The 27,762-nt window shown below is 41.0% G+C and overlaps 1 protein-coding gene across 1 annotated transcript in view; it reads right to left on the bottom strand.

Moving 5' to 3' along the window:
- PTPRB (protein tyrosine phosphatase receptor type B) overlaps positions 1-27,762 on the bottom strand; it is a 46,688-nt gene that overhangs the window by 12,634 nt on the left and 6,292 nt on the right. Inside the window, exons 3-21 of the mRNA XM_075495584.1 lie at positions 25,821-26,099; positions 25,212-25,469; positions 23,381-23,644; positions 20,650-20,919; positions 18,613-18,873; positions 16,171-16,437; positions 14,619-14,882; positions 13,368-13,631; positions 12,147-12,410; positions 11,150-11,413; positions 9,984-10,253; positions 9,085-9,348; positions 8,055-8,318; positions 7,390-7,671; positions 5,902-6,180; positions 3,824-3,973; positions 2,339-2,582; positions 1,094-1,200; positions 477-576 (exon numbers count right to left, since the gene is read on the bottom strand). Of these exons, the coding sequence (XP_075351699.1) occupies positions 477-576; positions 1,094-1,200; positions 2,339-2,582; positions 3,824-3,973; positions 5,902-6,180; positions 7,390-7,671; positions 8,055-8,318; positions 9,085-9,348; positions 9,984-10,253; positions 11,150-11,413; positions 12,147-12,410; positions 13,368-13,631; positions 14,619-14,882; positions 16,171-16,437; positions 18,613-18,873; positions 20,650-20,919; positions 23,381-23,644; positions 25,212-25,469; positions 25,821-26,099 (4,615 nt within the window). The remainder of the gene's footprint in view (positions 1-476; positions 577-1,093; positions 1,201-2,338; positions 2,583-3,823; positions 3,974-5,901; positions 6,181-7,389; positions 7,672-8,054; positions 8,319-9,084; positions 9,349-9,983; positions 10,254-11,149; positions 11,414-12,146; positions 12,411-13,367; positions 13,632-14,618; positions 14,883-16,170; positions 16,438-18,612; positions 18,874-20,649; positions 20,920-23,380; positions 23,645-25,211; positions 25,470-25,820; positions 26,100-27,762) is intronic.

The raw sequence follows: 27,762 nt of genomic DNA on the forward strand, positions 1-27,762 counted from the left end.
TGAGAAGTAAAGTTTGAACTAATCTTTTGGACGCTGAGGTGATGTCACATGTTAAGATTTTTGAACTGAAATGATAAAGTCTAAATGAATAGTTTCACGAGCTTCCCATCTACAATGCAGATGAAGTTGATTTGAAACATTTCATTTTTGACAAAAGACATTCAGTTTGAATGATAAACCAGTTTTTCAGAAATATTCAGACTCCTACTGAAAACTAAAAGTTACGAGGATCCTCTATGAGATAATTCTGACTAACATCAGTAGGTATTTGAATGAAGAATATATAGATCTCTTAATATGTAAGTCATTAGTTCTATACTTAGTGTGTACAGATGTTGGGGAACATAGATTTTATCTGTTGAACAGTTCAGTGCATTCCTCCAATTTTGCAGTTACGCTTTAAATATTGTATTGCTTAAATGAATATAATTTGTCCTGACTTCAATAACAGAGACTGATAAAGGGACTCAACTTACCTAACTTTTTGTCTGCAGACAAATAAAGCAGTAACAGCCACTAACATCACAATCAGAAACAAGCCAGCACTCACACCTTCAATAACTCCAAACAGAGGCTCTAGAAACAAAACAGTGTATTTATGTATCTTGAGGAAAAGATACGAAGAATCAAAGAATCAGTAACTTCCAGGGGATATGTTATTATCAGCTAAAGAAGATGTTTAAATACAAGGAAACGTAAGGCATTTAAACACTTAGCTAAAACCTGGCCTTGATTTTCTGTCCTTATTTTTTCCAAACACTATGCAAAATCTTTCAATCCCAACCACAGTAAAAGAAAGCACAGCCCCCTTATATGGGAGTTTGTTCTCTTGCACTTTGAAGTTTTCTTGGTGATAGCTTCACTGAGCATTCACCCTTTCCTCTACTGTCACCAGCTCCATCAAGCAGTCCTCTGAATTTTCAAACTAAGGATGGATAAGCCATGGCTCCAGCCTCATTTCAGAGCAGCCTTCAGGATATGCACAACAATTTGGTTTTGTTCCATTCCTTGCAAATACTTCTAGATACCAGTGTTCTGAGGCACAATATATAATCATGTGCTACAGTCATTGAAAAACAAGCCTGAAACTAACCTGCCTCTGTAGTGATCGGTAAAGAGAAGAAGGTGTCTGCAAAGAGCGGTTTAGGGAGTTCCTTCGGGTCTTCACTGAAGAGCTGGGTAAAAGCCCGTACGCTGATCCTAAAAAACCAGTACCGTTATAGTTAGAGCTCATCAGATATTCAGAACCAACAGCAGAAAAGTAAGAACTCATTTGCTCGTTAGAGATAACTAAAACCTTTCCACTGACCACAGACAGTTCTTAATGCAGGTGCCTGAGTTAAATACTACAGCTGGGAGAGCCCAGCTAGTACAGCTGGAGGGCTCTGGGGTACCCTGGCAGAGGTAATGGATGGGGCTCTGGCTGCTGGCACACACAACCTGACCATGCCTAGCAGAAGCTGCAGTGGGGAGAGGACTCAGAAATGCTTCTCAGTGGTGAGATACTTTCCCTCCACATGACCAGGGGGCTGTGCTAATGGAGAAATGTTCAGTCCTCTTGGTTCTCCTGGTAACGTGGGTATTTCCCAGACTGAATTTTTGGGAAATGTGCCCTAATGAGAGCAGACTGTGGTAGGGTAGCACTGTCTTGATGATGATGAAGAAGCTGAGAGGCACGATGTGCACTGCCTAGCACGTGCCTTCTGTCCACGTGGCTGTCCAGTGAGCAGCCTGCAGACCTCTTGGGAGAGTGTCTGCCTGCGGGAGGGGTGTGACTGAGCTGCACTGGAGCTCAAGTTTGGTCTCACAGCCTGTGTAACTGCTAAGCCTGGTCTTGGCGGTTACCCTCTTCCACACCCTACAGCTAACCCGGGCCTAGCTCTGGACCCTGGGGATGGTGCCACAGGTTAGAATAACCTCCAGTTTTTTCTAGCTTGTTCCAAAGAACTGGTGTGGGGTAGTGGTGCCAAACAGACCGAGTGAAGCATCCTTGCCTTCTCCTGTTAAGTACTCTTCTGACTTAACTGATGGTCTTAACTCTTTCCAAAGAAAGATTTAGCACCTATAGGAGAACTTCCCATCAAGTGGAGGGAAATAAATAAGCCTATTCACTGCACTGAGTTTTGTGTGTAATTAATTGTATCATTCCCATGCTAGTGAAGGACTGGTTCATACCTATGGAGCAGGGGCATGGATAAAGCTTTTATAAATTCACAGTGAACCACAAAGAACATGATACAACCCAGTTATTAATCTACAGAAGCTCAAGTGTATCAGGCATCCAGACAGCACCATGCCTAATAATGCAAAAGGGCACAACTACCAACATAAATCTAACCTATAAGCAGTCCGAGGCTTTAGAGGTCCATCGCAGAATTTTTGCTGATCCGGATCACATCTTCCTCCCAGATTTTCCATTTCTCCTCCAAGCTTAATGTCAAAGCTTTTATAATCACTGTCAGGGTTTTCAGCACATCTACTGGCAAAATAATTTGTCTGGTAGATGCGTATAGAGTCGTTGTGTTTGTACTCCAGGTAGGAAGGTAATGGGTGCTGTTCATCAGGCTTTGGTCCTTCACTACCTACATCATGTGCAGAGAAAGACAGAAGTTTTACATACCACAGCCATTAATGTGATGCAGTTTATAGGCCCAAGCTGTTGACAGACATATTCTTATCCAACTTCCTAGCATTCCTTGGAGGCTGCACAGGCTATCTTGTGAATACAAAGCTACAGTGGTTAGGGTACCTTGTTTCTAGTACCAATCTTGCTATTATTTTTCTGGGGAACTTCAGACAGATTTTCTCACAAGACCTTAGCGCAACTTTTCCAGATACAATGCTGCAATAGGCACGCACAGGTTGAATTCAAGCTATGACATTTTTTCCTGTGCTGTTGGTGGGAATCTCTGTGATCTAGAATCCTGGATCCTACCACTAGCTATTTCAAAAAGTGAGTAAAAAAAAAAAATCCACACACTGACAAGTCTTCTCTATAGAGAGAAAAGCTGCAATAGGAAATGACAGGAGTCCCCTGAATGGAAACTCATGATAATGTGTAAAAGACTCAGGTAGGCAAAACCATGGCAATGAGTAGTCCCTTTCTCAAAGAGCTTTATAGTCTGCACAAACATGACAGAGTAGACAGTGGAAATATTATCTGTGCTTTTTTCCCCAAGGGCTGATGGACAGAGAGATTAAGAAACTTTCTCAGGGGTCACAAAATATGTCCTGGCATGCCAGTAAATGAAGCCACTTCTAAAAACAAGGTATTAACTGTTGAGACATCCATCTGTTCTGTCACATATAGGTCAACTGCAGAAAGGGAAGTTTACATGCATGCTACAAGGGCAATTTCTGTTCTGTTTCACAGTGCTGCACGCAAAGTCTTTTTCTTCAGTAAGCAAACACCACCTGGGAGATGCTACCTTTGCCTTCTCAGCATGGCTTACTGAGGTTCTCCAAAAGAGTTACCTCAGTGTTCCCACCTAACATTTAAACTACCTTTTGAGATCTGTGCACAGTCCACTGCCAATGGCATCCAACATAAGTCTCCTACTGTGGAAATTTCCTGAACATACATGAGACCATAACCTAGAGTACAGAAGCTAACTACTGCTTCTGGCTCTGCAGTTGCTACTGACCCTCTGAGGAGGAGACCGAGTTCATAAGTCCCAGGCTGGGGAGCAGGTATAGATCCAAAACCTCTATGAAACTCAGCCACTAGATAAAGACAAGCTCCTTTGCTGTGTAGTCATAGGGGTGTACCTCCCTATGTAACTCCTACAGGCTATAGAGAATGGTATTAAATCATGACACTTACCATCAGCCTCTCTCACAACCACAGTAAAGTACTTCACAGCTCCATTAGTATCACTAAACCAGCTGCAGTTAAAAGTAAAGTTGATGGAGGATTTGGTAATCAGCACCTCTTTTTTGTTCACTCGTATGTCTGGAGGTGGCTGAGGGGGACCTGAGTAATAAAAAAAAAAAGGCAAGAAGAAAAAAAAAGGGAAAAGTATAATCTACGTATTTACTGTGAGCTAGACCTAGTAAGGGAAATGCAATTCTTAATAAAGCTCAGCTGACTGGACCCAAGTCTCTGATTCTATTCTCTTTGCAATAGAGAAAGTGTCTTCACCTCCCACAGGGAAACTGCCAAAGGATGAAACAAGCCAGCAGTGAGTTAACTATAGTAACAGTGGCAGCTCCTCAGTAGGAATTCCTGTAGAAGCCCACATGGAAATGCATTAAAGTTTTGCTAAATCTACGAAATCAGAAATTGTAGCTGCTAAAAATGTCACAGGTTTAAGCCAGGTATTTGGAGCCCACGTAGCACGCTCACTACAGGAAGTTACCTATTTTAAGCATCTGAATTTCTGTTTCCTTTTACAGAGGAACAGTCCTGAGTCAGCCAGACAGAGCATTCAACTATAGAGTACCATCTTCCAGACTGACTGCAGAATTTCCATCGGAAATGTTCTTTGTATAGTAGAAAGCTATACCTCAAACAGTGACACAGCAGAACTAAACTGGAAAGTGAAGTACCTAGGGAAAAACCTTCAGAGAACCAGTGCAGCAAAAGTGGGGATTTTAAGGATCGACATTGCTGAATCTTTTAAAAATCTGTATTACTGAAACTATATTGCATGTATGGGAAACTGAATATGTAAGCACGTGGCTAAACTTCAAAAGGTTTTAGATTGCAAAAAGAACCAATAATTCACACATTTATATGTTGTTTAGCTAAACCTCTCAGATCTACAAAGCCTAGCTGCAATTTTTTGTGTTCCCTTGAAGTAGGGCCTCCAGTGTTAACCAGAGCCAGGGAGGGCAGCAGTGTTCAAAACAACTAAGAACAAACGTGAAACAGCTAACCTTCAAATAGGACTCAGTCTCACTTTTTGTGACATGAGTAGCTAGTTCTTACTACATCTGAATTTGTAGCTTCCTTTGTGGTAGAGGAAGGAGATGACATGGTTGCAATTAAAAGGCGATTGATGGGGGAAGGGAGAAGGTGGGCTGGTGACTGAACTCTGTAGCTTAGCTCACTAGCTCCCAAATCAAACATAATTTTTATGATCTAGCATTTCACGCAAATGTGGCTTTTAATAAGAAGCTATAGAAGCATCCCTGAATAGGTCTCCTGGCTGTCCTGTCATTTTTGAGAAGTTTAGCCCTGGAGCGGTTCAGGCCCCTGCATTGTGCTGTGCCACTGAATCCAGGTGCTGCAAAAACCGGAGCAGCTCTAGGGCCAGCAATGGCAGGCTGTTGACTGCAGTGATGCCTGGCAGTGCAGAGGCATCAGCAGATGCTGTCACTACCCTCCATTCAGCAGCCTAAGGGTGGAGAAACTGCTGAAGTTGTTTCAAAGCACATGCTTTGGAAACCTGTGATCTTCCCTCAGGTCTAACTCCTACAGGTGATTTGGTCAGGTAGCATTTCAGAAGAGTGTATAGAGAGCCCAAAGAGGACCAAGTGCCACAATTCAGTGTCCTTACTGAGGGATCTTTTTGCTGAGGATGGCTACTGTCTGTGACGGGAAACAGCCAGGCACAGGAAGCCAAGCAGCAACCATGAGGACAATTAAAGGTGTGGGATGACGAGGACATCTTTGGTGCTGAACATCAGAGTGACTTTTTCATGTTTCTCAGGCTATATTTCATGAATGAGCCAAATAAGCAGGTCTGCTAATGTAATGAGAGGCAATATAGTTAAAATACTGCATTGTCTGTCACAGCAGGACCAAAGAGCAGGTTCACCCTATTTTGACCACCAGATTACAAGTGCCACACACTGGCAATTGTGGAGTTCAGAACTCCTTTTGCTCTCTAACCAACACTAGCAATTGCTTATTGCTGCTCACTGCCTCCCTTCATGGCAACTCTGAACTCCACTTACGGTCGATCATTGTGATGGTGCTGTCTTCAACTACTTCACTCGTCATGTCTGCAGAATGCACCTTGATGGACACCAGGTATCGCTTGTGGGGAACGAGGGTCATGATATTAAGCAGAGATTTGTCTTTTTCTATCCTTTTAGAAAATTCCACTTCACGAGTGTCCAGTTTTTTGCATTCGACGCTATACCCATCAAAGTCAGAATCAGGAGGAGTCCAGGAACACGCAATGGCAGTAGAGGTCTGGGGCCGACAATGAAGACTCTGTATCTTGTCTGGTTCTAGAGGAATGTTGAGAAGTTAAAGCTCAGTTGGGAAAGGGACAGGCATCATGCACTCTGCTTACCCCACGGCCCCTAGATTCTGCATCAACCATTTGATCAGAGCAGGAGGCTAGGAGCCAGAATTCCCACCTCTCCTGCAAATGTGTGCTGCCTGATTATTAGGAAAGGCAGTCTTACTCATTTTAGCCATCTGAAATTGGATCTAGTGACATCAACCTCATCAGGTTTGTGAAGCTTCAGTAATTGTGAAAACAAGCAAACAAAACTACTTGCTTAAGTCTTAACAAGAACAGCAACACTGGAAAGCAATGGATTTCTAGAGCTCTGTTACAACTTATTTGAGGTTACATTGGTCAACAGTATCAGTCAGTACTAATACTGTCATCTCATGACTGATCTGGTTTCCTGGGTAGCTTGTGGTGTGTCCATATTACTAAACCATACCACAGATATATGCTTTATCCATGTAATATTGGAGCATCGTTTATAACATGCGACACGTAACAAGGATGGGATTTCACTTTCAGATGGCAGAGACCTACGTTTAAGTGGTTAAATACAGGTGAAAGAGGTAGATATGCTCTCATTTTAATTAATATGCTGAATGAAGTCTAAAGAGCTACTCAGCTTACTAAACATAGATGCCAATTTGGAGCTGAATCCCACCCCAAGTGACATGAGGGTTTGCCAAGCCTCAGTTATTTTTACAATTCCAGGTCACTTGTTCAAATCAGCCTGCTACTGAGGTTGCTAGAGGCAGCTAGAGACAATGTGGATCCACAGAAACTGACAGGAACACAGAGGAGCGAAACACCCTGATTCCAGTTTCAAACCTAGTACAGCAGGGTTTCATTCATCCTTCCTGTCTGATCGTTCAGAAACATTTTGATTATTTCAATATCCTACTGTCCCTAATATCAGAAAAGTTTGGATATTCAGCCTTATTTTACCCCTAAAACTGACTGATTCAGGCTCTGCAACCAAACAGCCCCACTCTGGATGTGAAGATTGCAAATGTATGTCCGTTTTCAATCTTTAAATGGTTGACCTTGCACACAGCAAGGGCTTAGAGTCTAGCTGAATTCATCGCCAGTCATTCATGAATTTATTAATGGAAATTACTGAATGCAAAAGGAATTGATAAGATTTAACAGTTTTGCATCTTCTCCAGCTGAGTGTTAGGGTGCAATGGAAATTGTTACTTACTTGTTCTCACACTTGCAGACTGTGACTGACTGTATGTCTTCCAGCTGTCGCCACTGACCGTTCTGACACTGAACTCATAGAGTCTTCCTGGTCGCAGGCCATAGATGATGCGTACTTTTGATTTGCTGCTGCTGTAGGGATTGAATACTGTGAGGGGATCTTTTGGAAGCCACTGCAACTCAAAATCATCATAGTCTGTCCAGTCTGGAGGACCCAGCCAAGTGATTGATAAAGAAGTGTTTGCAACATCAGTAAAGGATACAGCATTAGGAGGGCTGGGTGCTACACAGAAAGGGGGGGAAAAAGGGAAAAAAAAGAGATTCTTAACAAATTTTTACACAAGACAAATAAGATCAAACATGCAATATTTTCTTCATGCATCACAAAGTAGTTTATATTATCCCGTGTACAGTCTGTACTGCATCAGCTCTGATGGTGGTGACTTTCACAGACATTACATATTCCTGAGTCTTCGAAAGAAAAACAGTGCTGAACAAAATCACACTCCATTGGTTTAATACCCTTAAGGATATCCTTTATCTTTACACCTTCAGTGACTCTTATAATAAATCCTCCCTCAGAATAAGTCTGTTGTGTAGTTGTGAACTAATACGAATTCTGACAGATGGGACTAAACAAAATCCCAAAGCTTTTGTGTCTTTTACCTGTTCTTCCTTCAGCATTTGCTGTGTTGGTCAGGTCACCACTGTGAGTCACCACAACCAGAGTGTACTTTCTGCCAGGAATGAGCCCCTGGAAATGCCATTCTTTCAGGTCTTTCCTGTGCCATGTTTCTTTCTGTGTCCCATTTGGGTTGTAAAGGTTCAGCTCATAGAAGTCAACATCTCCTGCTGCTGGACCCCAGTTGAACCACAGACTGTCTGTCATGTTTCGGTTGGATGCCTTGAGACCAACAACTGGGGCTGGTACTGAAAAAAAGGGGATGAATATTACTTTATGTAGAACATCCTTAGGACGAGGAGAAGCAACAAGGTCAAGCAGAAGTTACACTTATCCTGTAAAGACAGCCATGTAATGAACTAGACAGCCACCACAGCTGTCCCCAAAAGAGGCTGAAATGTTTATAACAGATAGTTTTGCAAATGTTAAGCAGCTTTTTCCCAGTTAGTGTCTGGAAACATCCAATTCTGAGGTAGCTCAAGAAAGCGCAGAGGCAGTGGTATACAGCAGTTACTATATGGTACCTCAGAGGACAAAGAAAGGTTTCACAGAGTGTCAGGGCTGCTAGAGCTGCTTAGGAAACTCTGCTTCCCATGTGTGGCTAAACAAACATGGAGCTGCAACCAGAGCTCCCCATCAGAAATAAATTTTACTTCACTGGTAGACTGTCTACCCCATTAACCCTACTTGCTTTGCCTTTTGTCTTTTCCACTCATAGACCAATACTGCTTCCAGAATGGGAGACAGCTGTTTTCCTTTAAGTCTTATGCAGCATACATTGGTACGTCCTTCTCCTGACCTGAGTACCCGGGAACTATTGCTTCATTTTTCCTCTTGTAACCACATCATTCAGAATTTACCTTCTTCTTTATCTAATGCTTTTCATGTATAAGAGCCAATTTTGTATTTCTAATAGTTGCTGTAATCTAGCATGAACATCAGACTCAGACCAGCTCACTGGTGTCCCTCATTAGCACCACACTGGAGATGGATGATTTTCTTAAATGTTCTTGCCTGTTCTTCCAAAGACAGACGACTCATTAGTGAGGTCTCCGCTGTGGGTAACAATCACCATTCGATACATCCTGCCTTGCCGCAGGTTCTGGAATGAACATTGCTGGAGGTGCTGCTCTCCTGAAATCCTGTCATGAAGGGACTTGTCTGGGTTGTATAGGAAGATGTCGTATGAATCAAGCTCCCCTTGTGAGGTGGTCCAGCTGAAGGACAGTCGGTCAGTGGTGTTCTCTGTGACCTTCAGATTTGTGACAGCTGCTGGAACTGAAAAGAAGGATAAATGCAAGAGCAAATATCAAGTGTCTAGCCACTAAGATGAACCTTTAATAAAGTAACAACTCATGGCTGGAATACATTTCAATTAAGCCACAAGTAGCTAAGTAAAGTCAACATCAACTTTCAGAGCAATGGGAAGGCATTTATGAGGTGCCGCTGAGTCTCTCCAATACAATGTTTGTATTTCCCAGCAGGCCTGGTTCTCCAGCCTGTGCTCACACAGAACTGCCCATTAGTTTCTACAAGAAGCTTTAATTGAGTAAAGACTGCAAGACTTGGCTCTAAGTTTAGAGGTGTGAATTAACGTCAAATGCTGTGTTAAGAGCCTTGAGATCGTGAATTAAAAACTTGACAACAACAAAGCATTCAGGTGGTTCCATAACAGATAGACTGGGATAAGCATTCAGTACTTTGGTTCTATATCCTTATTATGAACTATGACCACATTATTATGCTAACAAATTTCAGATTCACATACCAAGCGCACATCAGGAAAAATGATGCATAAATATCTGGAGTCTGTTCCTACTGGAATCTTTCCAGAATCAGGATATACAGATGATTCATGTATTTAATGATATCTGACTGAGGGAGCTATAAATAAACCGAGATGTTCTAATTACCTGTTCGACCAACAGTTTCTGCTCGTTTACTGAAGAGCCCGCCACTGACTGTCAAAACTTGTATTTTATACTTCTTGCCAGCTAATAAATCTTCAAATTTGTGCTGTTTGGCAGTAGCTGGCTCTGATTTGTTGCTCAGGAGGATTCCTTGCTCATTCAAGAGCAGAATGTCATATCTTTCAGCTACACCAGGTGCTTTCTGCCAGGTTACTAACAAGGAATGACTGCTGTAAGCATGATGGGCTAATAATTCCTGGACAGAGGCTGGAACTGGAAGCAACAATTAAAGGCAGGACATTACCAGGTGAAATACGGACCATTCAATACACAACTGTAAATAGAGTAATTAATAGAGAATATCTTTATACATTTGCATGTTCACTTGTGGGAAAAGGGATATCTGTGCATGTATTTGCACAAGCAAATAATTCCTAGACATAAATAAAATCAGATGAAGTTACAGAGCATCATGGACATCTGAACTGGGCATGGAGAAGCAAAAGATATACATAAATTATCATGAAAAGAGGGAGAAGGAGAGTGAGATGAACTCTGACCGAAACAGTTAAGAAAGGCATGTGAAAAAGAACTGAAAAATAAAGAAGTGGTGAATTGGTGCAAAATAGTGGCATAGAATAGAAAACATTAGCCACCAGCTGTTGCACAAAAGCCAAGGCCACAGCAAACACATGCAGGTGCTAAAGAGAGAGGATGGATTAAAAACAAGGTGTTCCACTGTTTGTGTGTCCTGACACGCAGTATATTGGGGCAATACATTGTCTAACAAGCCTTGACCATGCAATGGGCTCTGCTAGAACACAATATTTGACTACATGGAGCCCTGCAAGATATATGTGTCAGATGGGTACAGGCACAGGACAGAGGAGGTCTGTAACTGCATTAATCCTATAAAGGCACACTTTGGGCTGGGGAACTGAATTCCACACACATTTACCCAGGTAAAGCTACTCACATGACAGATCTCACTGGTATTAACAGAGCCATGCCTAAGTGTTTGCAAGAGTGAGGAGGCACACTCTTTGAGATAAAAATTTCTTGTGAGTCTGGGTCTCCCCATACCCAATGATACGTTCATAAGCATTATTAAATAAGGGTCAGCTTCTAGGAAGATATAAAACTTGCTCCTTGTCTCAAAAGAAACGTACTTGTTCTCCCAAAAGCTGCTAAGCTGTTGTGCAAGGTGCCACTGTTAGATTGCACCACCACCCGGTACTGCTCCCCAGCTTCCAGCTTGTGAAACATGTGCTCAGAGATGTGTTTGGAGACACTCTGGGAGTCAAGCTGATGGTTTTGCTGAAATATAGTCACTGTGTAGGAATCAACATCTCCACTTCCAGGAGTCCAGCTCACTTTCAGGCTGTTTGTCATGCCGTTAGGTGACACATGAATGTTTCTGACCGCACTTGGAACTGGAAAAAAAAAGGAACACAAAGGCACCTGCTCACAAATTCCTGTTTGATTCAGACTTTTTAATTCCTACTTTTTTATGGCCACAGCAAATGATTCAAAGCACAAAGACCATTTACAGGTACAAGTAATTTCACTCATGGGTAAAAACAAATAAAGCTGAAAGCATTTGTGTAGGATTGTGCCATTTTAGAAAAGCAATTCTATGTGTTTACAGGAAGAAAAATAAAGAAAATGTAAGTTAAACAGAAAAAAAGTTTGTATGTTGTTTTATCTGGATAACCTCCCTCTTCTCCAAATGACGCTTTAGAAACATCTCAGAAAATCAAAGCTCTTTATGTATGCTTACTTAGGCATTTTGCAGTTTTTTTATCTCACCATTCATTTCAGGTGAGTAAACAGAGCCATAAAATAGCTTAAGTGATTTAGCTAGAGATACTAAGGAAACAACTGGCATGCATGGGAATAACAGAAACCCAAATGCTGACATCTCAATACCATTCCTATGCAACAAATCAAATTATCTGCCAATAATCAAATATTGGTGCCTGTGACATTTGTTTATTAAGCACAGATCAAGCTGGCTGAAGTACTACTGTGATTTTCAATGAGATCTGCTATCTTCATGCCAGTGTTACAGGAGCTCAAATAAGATCATGGTTCTCCCTTTTTCTGTGCCTCATTCTTTCCTCTAGAGTAGCCTCAACACATTTTAAATACCATGTTATTTCTTACTTGTCAGGCCTTCTATGAAGGTAGCACGTTGTGCATCTCCACTGATTGTCAAGACAAGAATTTTGTATAGACGTCCTGGAGTCAGAGCTGTGAACCAATACTCTTCAATGGTGTTCCCAAGGAAAATGGGTGGGAAGATCTTCATATCATTGAAGAGGAGCTGAATCTCATATTTATCAACATCCCCTTCAGCCTTTGACCACGTCACCTGCAGATCTTCTGTGCTTCTGTTACTAAGAGTCAGTTCTTTCACTGACTCTGGCACTGAAGAGATGAGAAGAAAGATAGGAAACTTCTCAGTACTTATTACTAGATCACAGCAAAAAGATAACAGCTCTGAAGCCATGCTCCTGAGCTAAAACTTTTCATTCAGTTCCCTGGGAAAAGCAGTAGATTGCACTTATTTGCAAGGTTGCTGTTTGTGGTTTGCACCATATCTAACACTGGAAGGTCCCATTTCAGAACAGGGAGGCCACAATCTATCATAATAAATGAACAATAATGGAGCCTGCAGGGAGTTTGCATAGCCAACAAGAATTGAGTAGGATCTGCATGTACAACAAATGTCATGTGAAGAGGTGTGAGCTAGATGAGACCCAAGGCAAGCCGTCTATGTGATGCAGCATCACACTGCGCAGTTCCCAACTCCTGCCAAATGCAGGTCAGTTATTTTTGCCCAGTGCTACATCTGTGTTAGTAAACTTGGTTTCTTAGCATGGCTCATTAGCTTACACGTAGCGCTAGGTGAAGACAGGCAGATTGTATCCAGATCCCTGCCGGCTCACAACTAGCCACCCGTACCTCTCTTGCCCCATGCTCTCCAACTCCAGTTCTTGGGGTAATTTGAGTAGAGTGAGGTCTAGCCTACCTTCTCCCTTATACATCTCCATGACCAGAAAAAACTGTCTTGTACATTCTGGCATAGTTTAAGCATAAATACTAAGCTTATGTGGAAATCTGTACAACTGTTTTTCAGTTTTGCATGTTTCAAGATTTGCTTTCCACGTTCACAGCACAGGTCTCTTCTTTCCACTTTCTATACGTCTGTAACTTAAACATTGGTAATAAACTAAATACTGCTTTCCATATTTGGAATGACCCACATTCAAAGAGTCACACTCAACATCCTACATTAAAATCATACGAGATTTTTGAGCCCAGCTACAGTAAATAGAAAAAAATCCTGGAGTGTCTCAGGATGTTTCTGGGGTATTTACTTACTTGTTCTGCCATAGACTCTTTCACTAGTTTCGTATTTCCCACTCCTTGTGCTGACTGTGACACTGTACTGCCTCCCTGGGACCAGATTAGTGAACACACATTCATTTTCATTCTTTGGGACACTTTTTGTTTGGATGAAATCATTGTTGTTCTTGATGATCACTTCATAATTATCAAAATATCCAGAGGCATGTAACCAGGACACCTTCAAGTAGTCACTTCTGGCTGAGTTGCTGACAGTAAGTCCCTGAACACTTGAAGGGACTGAAAGAAAAAACACAATTAAAGATTCAGAAAGCAATAACTTCCTGAAGTAACAGGAGTTGCTGTAGTGGACTACATTTGTGGTAATTACCAGACTTTTCTGAGGAAGTTACAAAAAGACCACAATGTGGATTTAAGCAATACCCTACCCTCTAAAATAGTAACTCTGCAGTTTCCAGGCTGCTTTACATCATATGACAATAGTTTGCCTTTCCAATTTTTGGTCTTTTGGAACTTGGTCAGTTTTGCTTATAGCAGTGAGTTTCACAGGTTCACACTAGTCCTGAATTTGCTTCTCCTCATTTAAATGGCTGTCCCTTGGATTTTCACTGACATCATGAGAAGACTAAAACTGCACTAACTTGATACTCTTTGTCGTTTTAACATCCTTTACCATCTTTCTTTTATTCTACTGGTTTACCAAGTGTAAAGTCTCAGTCTTTTCAATCTTTGAGGAACTTTTAAAAAGTGTTCCATCATTATTGCCACCCTTCTCTGAAATTTCTCTCATTCCTGTTATAATCTTGAACACTGCATAACCAAAACCATAGATGTGGGTGTTACATGACCAAAAAAAACAGCCATGGGTGTTACTCATTTATGTGACACTTTACTAATATTTTAGTAGTTAGCTCCTATTTTGTTCTTTCAGTGTTTGAGTAACTTTTTGGGGGGATGCTCTGCAGGATATACTTGAAGAGCCAAGTAGAGGGGTTAAGGGCAGGAAAATGCATTTGAGCCAAAACTGATACATGATTTCTGCTCACTCATAAGGACTGACACATGACTTTTATTCATGCTAAAGTAATTTTGTATGACATAAAGCAGCAGTAGGGGCATAAGATTAAATCTGTAAATCTGTAATTTTATGTTTTGACCCTCCAACCCCTACTCACCCATCCCAGTTTAGTTAGATATTGATACATCATTGATAATGGCTATACAAAGTGGTTATGGTGACTGTATTCACTCAGAGGATCTCTTTACCTGTTCGTTCCTGGCTGAAGGAATAATTTTCAAACTTCCCACTCTTCGTGGTTATCATCACATTGTAAAGCGTCCCAGGAGTAAGGCTGCTGAAGGAGCATTCACTGAAGGATTTGGAAATGGTGAGAGTCTGAACAATCTGGTCATCGTGAGAGAGTGTTACCAAGTAACTGTCTACATCTCCAGAAGCTGGCAGCCAAGAAACACTGAGGTAGTCACTGCGACCTGAGTTATTCACTGTTACTCCAGTCACGCTGGAAGGAACTGTGCAACAAAGAGGAAAAACCAGAAGAGCTTTAACTAGCCAATTCCTATTGTTGTGAGAATGCCTGGAATGCCACCCTGCAAAATAAGCAGTCTAGGACTCCTGAGAAGCTCTGCACTGGCTCCCACTCAGCAACACTCATCTGCTTTTTGGAATACAGTGAAGGAAACTGTCTTTGGTGGCATGATCCCAGCACTTCTAAAATCCCAGAAGATGAGTTATCCTCTCAAATTGAAATTCATCAGTAATAGCAATAACTACTGAGGCTTGTATGATGTTGAGGCCCATAGCAGAATGTGTTTCATTTGCAATGAGTTCTCTGACGCCTAGTGGCCAAAACATGAATGCAATTTGTTTTTCAAGACAGCAAGGTGAGCTCAAAGGCTCCACATTGCCAGAACTACCATCACTGAGGTACAAAATTATCAGAGTTATTACGGGGGCAGACCTTAATCATAATGAACTGTCACATTTTCACTGGAGTCTGATGCACTGAACTGACTTACCTCAGTAGAGGGGCTGCCCATCAGCTGTCAGCATCAAAAATATGAGAAGATTCTACAAAATATGTCTATGTACTTTAAGTCTTTTAGTGTTATTCTTCTCCAATTGTTTTTCTTTTTTTTTTTACCTGAAAATAGTTGTTTTCAGGGAGAACATTGGAGCAAACTGCAGGGTGAAATTGCACTGTGTTGTCAATTTTCCCCTCTATTTAAATATCCAAAGGACTGCTATTACATTTCATGAGCCATTAAACTTACAGAGTTTGATGCAATAGTAAATCCTGTCCTATGCAGTACAGAAGAGCCTCATAATGAGTAATTAACCCGGGTGGATATTCTTTAATGTTGTATTGGAGAAAAAGAATGGGTTATGAGAGACTGAGACACAGATTCATCCCACCACCTTTAGGCAGCTAATTTGCACACCTAAGTAGGGAGCAATCACCCTATGTTGCCATCTAGTCAATGGAACAAGAAAGCCCCTTCCAAGGAGTGATTCACCCACCACAGCTGTACATCACTCTCAAGGCATATTTTTGTCTTCACTACAGAGTGATCCTGCTGTACAGAGTTCCTATTGTAGGTAGAGCGGTTAGCTCCCTAAAGCTACGTTAACATGTATCTGGACCCACAGTATGCCTGAGGTCACACATGGGAATTATATGGCTGAAATGCCTGTATTTCTGAATTCTCAGCCCAGTAGCTTAATCACAAGACCATCCTCTTTAATAAATTCAGCTTTTAGGAACTGACAAAAGACATGCTGGAGTATTTTCCTTTTTACCTGTCCTCCCCTCTGCGATCGTTTGCCTTGAAGATATGCCCCCACTGACAGTGGTGACAACAACTGAATAGAGTCCTCCAGGTTTCAGGGGATAGAAGTGGTATCTGTTGGTTTCACTGGGAACAGTCTCATTTTTAATGACAACATTCTCGTGAATCAGTAGCACTTGGTATGAGTCTACATCTCCCAGCGCTCTTGTCCAGTTGGTGAACAAGCTGTTGGTCGATCCCTGACTTGCCACGGTCAGATCAGTCACTTGGGCTGGCACTGCAAAAAAAATTGTCATAATGTTACTGAGGAGAAACAAAATAAAACAAAGCAAAATCCCGTAAATAACCCAAGTTTAGTCACACTGAGGAAGTGCATCAAAAGAACATTCCAATTTGCAGCGAGACTCAACAGGACTAAAAATAATCTAACTGTGGACTGCTTCCTGTCTGATGGGATGTGGTCTATGGGAAACTATCTAAGGCACAGAAAGGTCTTGCAGGCTTTAGCACAGCTTTTCTCAGTCTGACCAAAATGATTCAAAATCAGTGAATGGGAAGAGATGGTATTTTATACATACCATTAAACAAAAGCCATCAATTTAGGAAATCACTTGGTTTTGTGATGACTATTTCAAATACAGTCTGTGTCTTTCATTCTCCCTTTCCCCTCCTATTCCCCATCTCTCATTCCTATTAAATGGCAAGCTAGTTTGATGAATACCTCAGGCACAGTCATCTATACCTCAGAGAAGTGTCAGACCCTTTAATTTTGGGGGTAACTGAGATGGATGGTTTTGGTTTTACTTTTTATGTCAGAAGATCTGCAGGATACTACCTTTTCTAGCATCAAAAAGTGAATTAATTGTTAAACTAACATTACATTTATCTAAGTACAAGCTGGTGAACTTAGCCAGACCAAAAAGGAAAAAGAAAGAACAGAAAGGAATGGAATGGCATATCTAGCATAAATTTTACCCAAAATCTTTTTTTTTTTTTTTTAATTTGACAATATTAGGTCAAAGCAAGGAAATACAGTTACTTCTCTCTGAGCATTTCTGCTTACATGACCAAGCACAACTGAAATACAGAACCCTTTAACTTTACAAAATGTGATTGCAAGCTTCATCTCTTGTTTTACATCAACCTTTTTGCACACATAGTACTGGATTAGCAATCATTAACAAAAGCTGGAAAACTAGGCACACAGCTGAAAAAACGTAACGTTCATATAAAACTGAATCAAAAATCCCACACCTTTTATAATACTGTCATAACATAGCAAGGTCCCACAAGAAACAGACATTCCAGATTTCTATGCTAAAGGCACTTTCAGTGACACCTCAGGATTCACTGGAAGCTGACCAATCTGGGAAGCATGTAAGACCTACTTCTGTCATATTTACAGCAATATTTTGCAAGCCTAGTAGACTGTGCTACTGAAAAGAAGATTCAGAGGTCTGGAATGCTTATTAAGACCTATGTTCAAATTCATTGATGTTCATTCTTTATCACTTTGAACGTAATGCTGACACACTATCCCTGTCTGATGTGTTTTCAGGCATTGATTTACACTAGTGAAGTGGGAAACTGTAACCTTTATGCTTGAATAGGCCTCCTAAAGGGGCGTAAGGCAGAAGGAAGTGAAATCCCAGCTATCTAATCACATAGCAGAGAAATGAAAGTGTAAGTCAAACTTTTCAGGCCTTGGAAGGAGTTGCAACACTTTAGTAAGGACCACTACCAAGCCATAGGCATGATTAGATTCATACACTAGCATCTTGTTTTCCCCTGGGCTGTGCCACACCAGAGCTACGTTTTAAGACTTTGCTAGCACTGTAGAATGCATAAGAAGAGTAGAGCAACACATATGGTTTAAAACTTGTACATGTGCACAAAATTAGCACCCTGCAGGGGGTGGGAATGGGACCTTCCTTGTGTCATAGTCATCATCCTAAGTAACAGATACAGATTTTGGAATCAGAAAAGCAGAGAGATTCAAAATACATTTTCAAGGTCACATATGTTTTGTGTCTGTCAACCTTGGAATGTTCCCCCTAAAGCAACATTTTCCTGTGTGGTGGTGTTTTTTTTTTTTCCAGATGATGAATGCTTTGAATCAAGGAAGTGACCTTCCTGAAGATACCCAGTGAAAATTGTTCTTCTTATATGGAATCTTGTGCTAATGTAGATTGATAAGACGTGACATAGTATTTCAGAAAACTGTTTTGCTAAGAATTACATATCCATTTCCCCAAAACCTTAAATAAACACTGCAAGATAACTGACAGTCAGAAATGAGAGACTCAGAAACATAACTTTTCTATTGAAGAAACAAATGTAAATTCAAGACTTTTGATATTTAGACACTGAGTTCATTCAGTTCACTACAAAGCAAAGCAAGTTGTTAATGCTTAACAGAAGTAAAGATTAAAATAGTTTGACAGGATGATACCTGTTCTTCCTTCCACTGAAGTCCAGTTGCTTAAAATCCCACTAATAGTAGTGACGGTAGCTGTGTATTTTCTGCCAGGTACCAAGTCAGTGAAAGTGAATTCCTTAGCTTCTTTTGCAAGCCCTTTTTTTATGACAGCAAGATCCCTGTCTCCCAGTGAAACCACATAGCTGTCCCATTCCGCAACAGGGGTCATCCACATGACAGTAAGTGAAGATTCATTAGCATGCTTCACACGGAGCTGGAGAACAGGCTCTGGAGCTGTAAAAGTACACAAATATCACAATGAGAACAGGACTTTGTAGAGAACACGCATGTCATATCTCAAGCTACCATAAGGAATCTGTTCTGTAAGACAGAAATGTGACAGCAACAGAGTATTTGCAATGAAGCGGAGATTCTTTACCTTTCTCTAGGAAGCCAATCTTACAAATCTAGTATTTGTGCTACTCTTCCAGTAAAGGGCTGTAGCAGCAGACTTCAGCAATGCATTATGGCTGTAATGCTTAGGTTTAAACTTATACCAGCATATATATTTTAGTATGAATGGAAATGCAGTGAAGTCAGTGAGCCTCCTCTTGAACTGTGGGTGCTAGACAGGGATATAAAACATTTGTACCATAAAACAGATCTACACCAATTTAGCTGTAACAAACAAAGATGCAAATTATAGGGTCAGAGAGACATTGATTTTGCACTGGTTCATATCTCAGTGAAGTTGGGAGACACTCCAAACTTACAGTGGTATAAAAGAATTTGATCAGTTAACTTCTGTGTGTGTTCGTGTGTGTGTGCATGCCTGCAAACGGAGGGCATCTGTTACCTAAGGTAGTTCCCTGATCTGATTTTGTCCCTGTTACACTGAAATCCAACTCACTTTCCAAGACTGTGGGTTTATGTAAGAGAAAATTAAGTCAGAATAGGGCCTAATACCTATGCTTCATAAGAGGTACATTATGTACCTGACTGTGGGTCAAATACAGTTGTGATACACCCACTGCTGGATATTATTTAGTGGACTATGTTCTAATCACTTAGCTATGTCAATTAAAAGTAACACCATAAACTTAATTTATGTGTAATGTGTATCAAAGTAAGCAAGATGAGAATCTGCCTTCCTCTCATCAAGTTAGCTAGAAGTTAGAGAAAGCTTCAGTTCTGTAGCGTCTACTAGTCTTGCCATTGTGCAAAATCAACAACATGAAGCCCTCAGGGAATGACAGGTAAAGGTGTAGCAGGAAAGGTGGGCACCAGGAAGTGTGAGGATGAAGTAGGGTAGCCCTATCTTATCTCACATTCTCCTGTGAGATAAGGCTCAGGCTTGAGCCTTGCCTGATACTCCTCCTCCAAGTCTTCTTGTACTCTGAATTGCACTTATTTTGCCTTCACAGAGCAGAACCATTAATAATTATATTGCAACTATTTTTTAAGTTTGAAGCAATCAGATGTGGCTTTGACTAACATGCTCCAAAAGAATTCCAGTAATGTCACTGCAGTGTATATGGATTTCCTTGGGAAAGGTTGACTTGAACTGGCTAACCCCATTTTATTTCTGGAGCACAGGAACAAGAATTGGGACATTATGGAACAGCCGCGCTAACATACACCTCAGCCAGTTCTGGTTAACACTATTGGTACTAATCAGTTATACAAGCTGGCAAGCAAACCAGTTTGCCACTGAACACACATACAGGGAAATCGATATTGCTCTGTTTAAAGAACTATATAGGGTGCCTGCAAGCAGCTACAAAATGTAACAGTGAAATGTTATACGTTTGGTGTTATGCCTCAGTCATGACAGAATGGTGATATAATTTCCAAAACTTTCACTAACAATACATTTACCACAAAAATAACCCTGAAAGTTTTCATAGAACTGCTGTAAATAATTATTTCTGTTTTTTGCAAGGCAGCAGCTTTTTACTGTATTAATAGTGAAATTCATCTGTGGATTCCCAAGTACTATTTCTTTCTGATTGTCCACAGAGCCCAGCTAAACATTTTGCACTTTCACACTTCCCGGACAAGCACGCTGACCTGTTCTCCCCGTGCAGCTAGTCTTGCTCTGCAAATCACCACTCTCCACAACGATGTCCACGTCGTACTGCCTCCCCGGGATGAGGCCCACGTTGTGGACGAGGTACTCCGTGGTGTCCTTCTCGAGGGTGGTGTTGAGCACCAGGGCTGAGCGGTTCCACAGGAGCAGGTGGTACCTCTCCCAGTCTCCCGCAGGGGGCAGCCAGTTCACTCGCAGAGACCTCAGCCAGCCACCACCACCGGCTTTCAGCTCAGAAACTTTCTGGGGGACTGAAACACAGAGATTGAGAGAGTAATTTTGAAGTGGGGTATTTCTGGCAAGGCGTAACTGCAGACTGGCAAAACCTGCCTCGTAGCATAGCTATTGTAGAAGTACTTGCAACAGTTAGAGAAACGTGAGGTATCTTGTTACAAAGGTTGGCATTCATTTTAAAGATAATTTTTACTCTTCCCCACACAAACCACTCACTTTTTCACTTTTGGTTTCTGACATCAGAAATGGGGAACACTTCTTAGGGCAGGCAAAATCTCCGCAATGCAGTTCTCGGATGCATCTTGCAGTTTTCAGTTAGCTTCCCAGTTGTTTCCTGGACTTAAGTTCACTTAGAAGCTATCAGTCAAATTTTCAAAGCTAAAGCCAAAACTTCAATCGCTATGGGCCAAATTCTGGTCTCAGCAGCAGAAATGCAAAGTCTGATGGCTTCTTCCACAAAGGCCTTGTATGTCCTAGTCCCTCCCAGCTGTAAGGCACCGAGGTTCAAACTGAGGTCCATTAAAGCATTCACTCCATCCTGTCCTCCACTTCAAGGGTCCTGAATTTACATGCTCAGACTTCCTGCCCTACTGCTGCAGGTTACACTGGACCACTGAAGCTTTTCTGATTTTCATGGAATAATTAAATATTAACCACACCAAGCAGAGACTGGAAGACAGATGCAGACCCTTAGGTTAGAATACCTACAGCTTAGTGTTACGATACTCAGAGATCAGCATTGGAGCCCTGAGACCATCAGCAAGTATTAACTGTAAACTACAAGGCTAGAATCATGCTCTCATGTTTCCTCTGGCTTAGTTAATATTTAATTGCTCAGTACCTAGCAAAGGATTGAGAGATTTCTACCAGCACCACAAAGTATTTACCAGTTTTACTTCCCACAGGCATAGCTGGGTATCAAACCTAGATCTCCCACATGCCAGTGAATATGGGAGATGTGTTTCAATTGCTGAGTGAGTGGATAAAACACACAGTGTTTTGTTAGGAAGCACGGATGTACTTACATCATAACAGATAAAGTTCAGCCTTGTCAGGCTGGCTGGACATCATTACTCCCTTATGGAACAAAGTTTCAGTCCCTGAGATGTCCATATTCCTTACCACAACATTCCTCAGCAGGTTCTGCTGCCATAGGCACCCTCTCAATACACAGCAATGTGGATTATGTTCTTGGGCACCCGGCTCTCTCTGTGAGTTACAGAGGGATCCTAAGAGTCTAACCCCTTCAGTATCTGCAGACCTGACAGCCTGGATTTACAAATTTATCTTTAGGCCACAAAGCTTCTGCTGGAGCGACTCTGTTTTCAAAGATCTTGGTATCTATGGAGAAGTCAAGGGAAGGAATTGCACATGATCAGCACCCTTGGAAATGGGACTTCTAGATCCCCAACTTTGAAAGTACTCGGTCTAGGTCACAAATTTGGGGATCAGTGGTTTGAGTGAGGGCCTGAAGCTCTCCCTTCAGATGGAAATGGTAATCTCAAAGGTCTTTAACGGTAGGCTAGACAAACAAAAAAGACATGCATATAACCAGTCCAGCTTTGTACTTATTGGACATGAAAGGTTTTTCAGGTGTCTTCCAGTCTGCACTGAGAATGGGGTAGCAGCTAGATATGTCAAGGATGTGCCTTTCACATGAGATGTTTAGTTGTAGATGATAAATATTCTCTAAAATAAATACTCTGCTCTCTCTCACACACACACACATTTTATATTTTTTGGCTCTGAGTCTACTAACAATTTACGTATGTATTCTTCACCCACTTATATATTTTCTCCCATCTAAATTCTGCCTGGGTTAGGCTGGTGTGGAGAAGATGGCACGCCTTTGTGGCCAGTAATGCTGTGGGAGAATTATGCCAGGATTTTTCAGGTTCAGAACTCATACAAGAGATACCTGAAAGAAAATTATACTTCTGAAAGAAGATTAAAAAAACATAACCCAGCTCTACCCAGGCTGCCACATGCCTTCCTTAATCCATGCTGTTGGTAGTAAAGAAAGCTGAGACCTAATCTTTTCCTATTTGTAGATTTGTGTCTGGAGCAAGGGTTGATATTAGACCTTGCAAAATTACTTAAAAATCTGTTAACAATTTGACTACATGGAGACTTCCCCATAATGTAACTCATTTTAAATACTATGCTGAGTTGAATTCAAGATAACAAAGTTGGTCAGAAGTGCAGTAGCGTGGAACAGTTTAGTAAGAGACTCACCCAACTATAAGGTCCAAAATGCCTTATTGTTTCCTGCTCCCAAGCTATGCTGGAGCTGCTTTTGGCTGCCAGATTAACTGTTGCCAGAGAGTCAGGAAGGGGTACTCCCGGAACAATATTGCGCTCTTTATCTTATTTTGCCTGGAATCCAAATCATTTTGCCTCCTACAATGATTTTCTACAAGGCCAATGTAGGCAAAAATAGCATTGGTTACAATGTTCTTACTGAAGCAGAAGACTTACATGTCCTGCCAGTTGCCATCCGATCAGTGAACAGTTCACCACTGATTGTGCGGGCAGTAACCTGATAAAGACGTCCTGGAGTTAGCTTGTCAAAGTAAGTCTCTGTGACTGGTGGCTGTAGAGTTTTGACTTCTTTAACTGATCCAAGATGAGACAGAGTGATATTATAGAAATTGAGGTTTCCTGAAGGTCTTCTCCACTTAACTTTTAAAGCATCTAAGCTGTCATCGTTAGTCACCATCAAATCTAAGACTTCAGCTGGGGCTAAAAAAAGAAAATAAGAAAAAGAATTAAATACTTCCACCACAGAACATATAAGACCTGCTGCCTCCAAACTGAGATAGTTAAGTTTTGCTTCTGAATAGTTATATAAGATGGAGTGTGAATGATTGTGCCTGTACAGTGAAAAGGGCAAAGTCTGGTCACAGTGAAACTGAACCCAGCCCTGTTTAAGATATTCTACTGATGAGAGTGACACCTCTAACAATGCCCACTCTTGTTTCATGGAATAGAAAATCTGTTAGCGATGTCTGCACTCGCACTAGTCATTTTGACTATAAAACAGACCAGGCACATGCTCCTGAGAACAGAGATGCCTGTGTACATTTTGGTAAACACTACAGCATCATTGGAGCTATGCCTGATTTACACCAGTGTAGAAGGGATTGGAATCAAACTCCTTCATTCAAATGCTCCACCAAAAGAAAAGCATAGCTACCTCCGATATCTTCATTTCTCAGGCTTGGGGCACACTAGGTACTGAAATGGAGGACCATGCTGCAAGCTAGATGGAGTGCTTTTATGTTCCAAGAAAACCTGTGAGATTTAAAATTTTTGCACCCCACAACAGGAAGAAATAAAAAATTCTGAAGAAATAAAATGAAACAAGAGTATAATCCCCAGAACAGCCAGTGCTAGGTGATAACAGCACTCATCTGCACGCCCTAGACATCACAACATTGTTCACTTAATATTAAATTATGTTTACATGGTGAGATTTCTGTAGGAGAAACTGCACCTTACATTTCCCAGAAATTAAGGAAAGCAAAGGCATGATGCTGTTTTTGCTTATGTGAGTGGTTTAACCATTGGACTCTAGTAGGATGTCATCTTATCTTTCTCTCTGTTACTACAGAACTCTATCCTGAAAAACCTTCCTGAAAAAAAACTTCATTTCTACAACTCTGGTTCTGTGAATCAATACTTCTCTGTGAAAAAAACCCCAACATGCAATTTTGAAGTTCTTAACCTGCTCTGGTTTTTTTTTCACTTCCTTTTCCAAAGTGCAGCTATTTTGCAATCCAGAGAAAAAAAGTCACAGAAAATATTTTTTTGCAAAACTCACAAGCTCTACATCTCCCATTCAGCTAAGTAAGAACCATGGAGTTAAACTGTCTTCAGTACTGTGAAATAACCTGACTACATGCTGCCTCAATTCACTGAAGAAGTTCATACAGGAGTCAGATGTACCTCTTTCAGATATGAGGTGATAGTAGGGCACTTGGGCTCAGATTGTTAACACCTAACTTTACATGTTTAATGGAGCTGCCCACATTAAGCAGTGCAGCTAAATTAGCTGCAGATACCCTACAAGGTAATTTAGCTGCTAACTTTGCTGCAGTGCTAACTTAGGGGCTAAATAAGCTTATGGTGTCTCTAACTCCCTCTGTAGCCTTTGGAGAGAAACATCTGTCAAGGGTAATTCAGCCACTGCAGTTTGGGAACATACACTTGGAACACGAATCATTTATTATTCTGAAATGTGTCCTGTAATATTATTAGATTATGGCCTTAGCTTCTTGTTCTGTTGTGACGAATTCTGAAATCATACCTGTCCTGACTGTTTGAAAACTGCTGCTCTCCAATCCTGCAGCCTGGGTTATGATAGAGAGGTTATACAGGTGGCCCGCTGTAAGTCCTGAAAAAGTGTAGGAAGTCAGAGGCTCTTCTTGGTAAATCTCATGAACTGGGACATGATTATCCAGTAACACCAGCCTGTAACGATCCACGTGCCCAGAGCCAGGAGACCATGAAGCATGGATAGTGTCTGTCTTGACACTGACCTGAATATTTTTCACAGGGGATGGCACTGTTGGAATAAAAAACACATGCTTAAGGCCTAATGGTTATCTCCACAATTTCAGCAATTTTGAATAGATTCACTTTTGAAATATGTTCAGTTTCTTTAGAGTTAGTGAAAATCCAACACCAAATTTATGTCCAAATACACCATAACAACATGCCTCCATTCTTAGCAAACAACTCTTTATGTTAGTTAGAGATTCATGTTTTGTTTATTTCTACTTATAATCAGTAGATACTTACACATATATATATATCTTGCCAGGTAGAAGAATTATATTTATTAATTTCAAAATGCAGAACTGCAAAATACCGTAAGTGGTTTTATTTAGATGAACTACTGTAAAAGAAGTCCTACCAGTAGATCCACTTATGTGAAGTTCTGCGGTACTCTTATTTCCAGCAACTGCACTGAGGACAATGTTGTATTTATTCCCAGGGATGAGACTGGAAAAAGTATTTTCTGTTTTTGAAATTCTTCCTGGTACGGAGACTTCTTGTATCTTTTTATTATCATGATCAAATAATACTAGGTTATACAAGTCCACCTTTCCTGAGGAAGGATCCCACTGAACATGCAAGCTTGTGAGTGTAGTTTTTTCCTTATTAATTTCAAAACGAGGTGGTGGTAAGGGATCTGTAGTTAAAAAAAAAAAACAGAAAACATAAACTAGTATTTCTTGCATTGGGATTGTCTGAAGTTTTACACAGCAGCACAAAAAACCTTCCAAAACGCTCCCTTTATTATCATCACGCTGCCAATGCTTTTCAAAAAGTCTTTTTCTTTCCATTTATAAACATTGTATCACTGAAACCTGTCTACAAGAGAGTCCTGCAGAATTCAGAAATTTTACTTGTGTATATGTGTACACACTCACTCTCTCACACACACACACACGTAGAAAAACACTTCCAGTTGTGGATGTATATAACAGGCTTGGAAATCTGCTGATAGTAAAACTGTAAGAGCTTTAATAAGAAACAGCAAACATGAAAACCCAGCAAATTACACTCAATGCCTCAGTGTAATGTAGCTTTATAGATACAATGGTACCAGTGGCTTTAATTTCCTAGCACTCACACTAAATACTTTATCACTACTGGGCATAAGCATTTATACAATTTTAAGAGCAACGATCGTTTGTTTTTAGTATTAACTTTAATCACTTCAAACAGATTCCGATGGAATAAGCTTCTGCTCTGCTGTAGTATGGTTCATATAAATTTAAAAAACCCCAAACAGCACATTGGATAAACTTTCAGGAACTGTATTTAATTGGGACTATTTCTCTGAGAAACTCTTAGCATTCATTATGTTGTTTATTAAGGAGCTCTCAAGCAAAATCACCTGTAAAATATGATACACTCAAAAGGGATGGCAAACATCAACCAAAACAAAAGACTCTGGTTGCTTGTATTCTCCAGGTGTATTTCGTCACTCACAAGACTTCATGCAAATCAAAATAAATGTATTACATGTTGATGTACTAAGGTATTGACATTTATGTCTCCCAATATGTCTCCCAATAAGGTTAAGCAATTGCATATTAAGAAGGTATCGTAAAACAACCCAAAGCAGCAAAATCAAGCATTCACAAGTGGGGGAGTTAAAGAATAAAGGTTTCCCAACAATTTAACAACTAAATTTGGCTTCCACATGAGTACACTCTGTGCTACTCTTGCCTAGCACCAGACAGGGAGTGTATGGTGCATCCAGGCTGAGAATTGAGGTCTCCATATGAACAGTGCCTTAAACATAGAAGACTAAGACCGTTCTTCCAATGCAGTCATTGCTGCCTGGTTCCCTGAACAAGGCAGACGGAAGAGTGTGTGATCACATAATTAAAAACTGCACTGCAAAGGCTGAAAGGACAAAGTCGAACCTACCCCCACCATACGAATACAGCAGTAGGAGCATCATGGGGCTAGTAGCCTTTAAGCTGTTTCTTCTTCAAAGCCTGGATGGTGCAGAGGGTTTAATTGCTTCTTACAAAGCTCTGCTGAGAACATATTTGTGCCAGGTTTTGGTGGTATGGTCTGTCAGTGAAGTATATTAGGAATTTCAAGGGAGTATCTCCCTCCTTGGAGACATTCAAAAGCTGTCTGGACATGGTCCTGGGCAACTGGCTCTAGGTGGCCCTGCTTGAGCAGGGGGCTTGGACCAGATGACCTCCAGAGGTCCCTTCCAACCTCAATCATTCTGTGATTCTGTGACTCTGTGAAAAATACTGTGTTCCTTTCAACCCAGGTCTCTGCTTAAATTCAGATTTTTGCTTTGGACTGCAGAGACACTAGTGCTT

The sequence above is a fragment of the Mycteria americana genome, chromosome 1 (genome assembly GCF_035582795.1).
Source record: "Mycteria americana isolate JAX WOST 10 ecotype Jacksonville Zoo and Gardens chromosome 1, USCA_MyAme_1.0, whole genome shotgun sequence".
In the NCBI taxonomy this organism is placed as follows: domain Eukaryota; kingdom Metazoa; phylum Chordata; class Aves; order Ciconiiformes; family Ciconiidae; genus Mycteria; species Mycteria americana.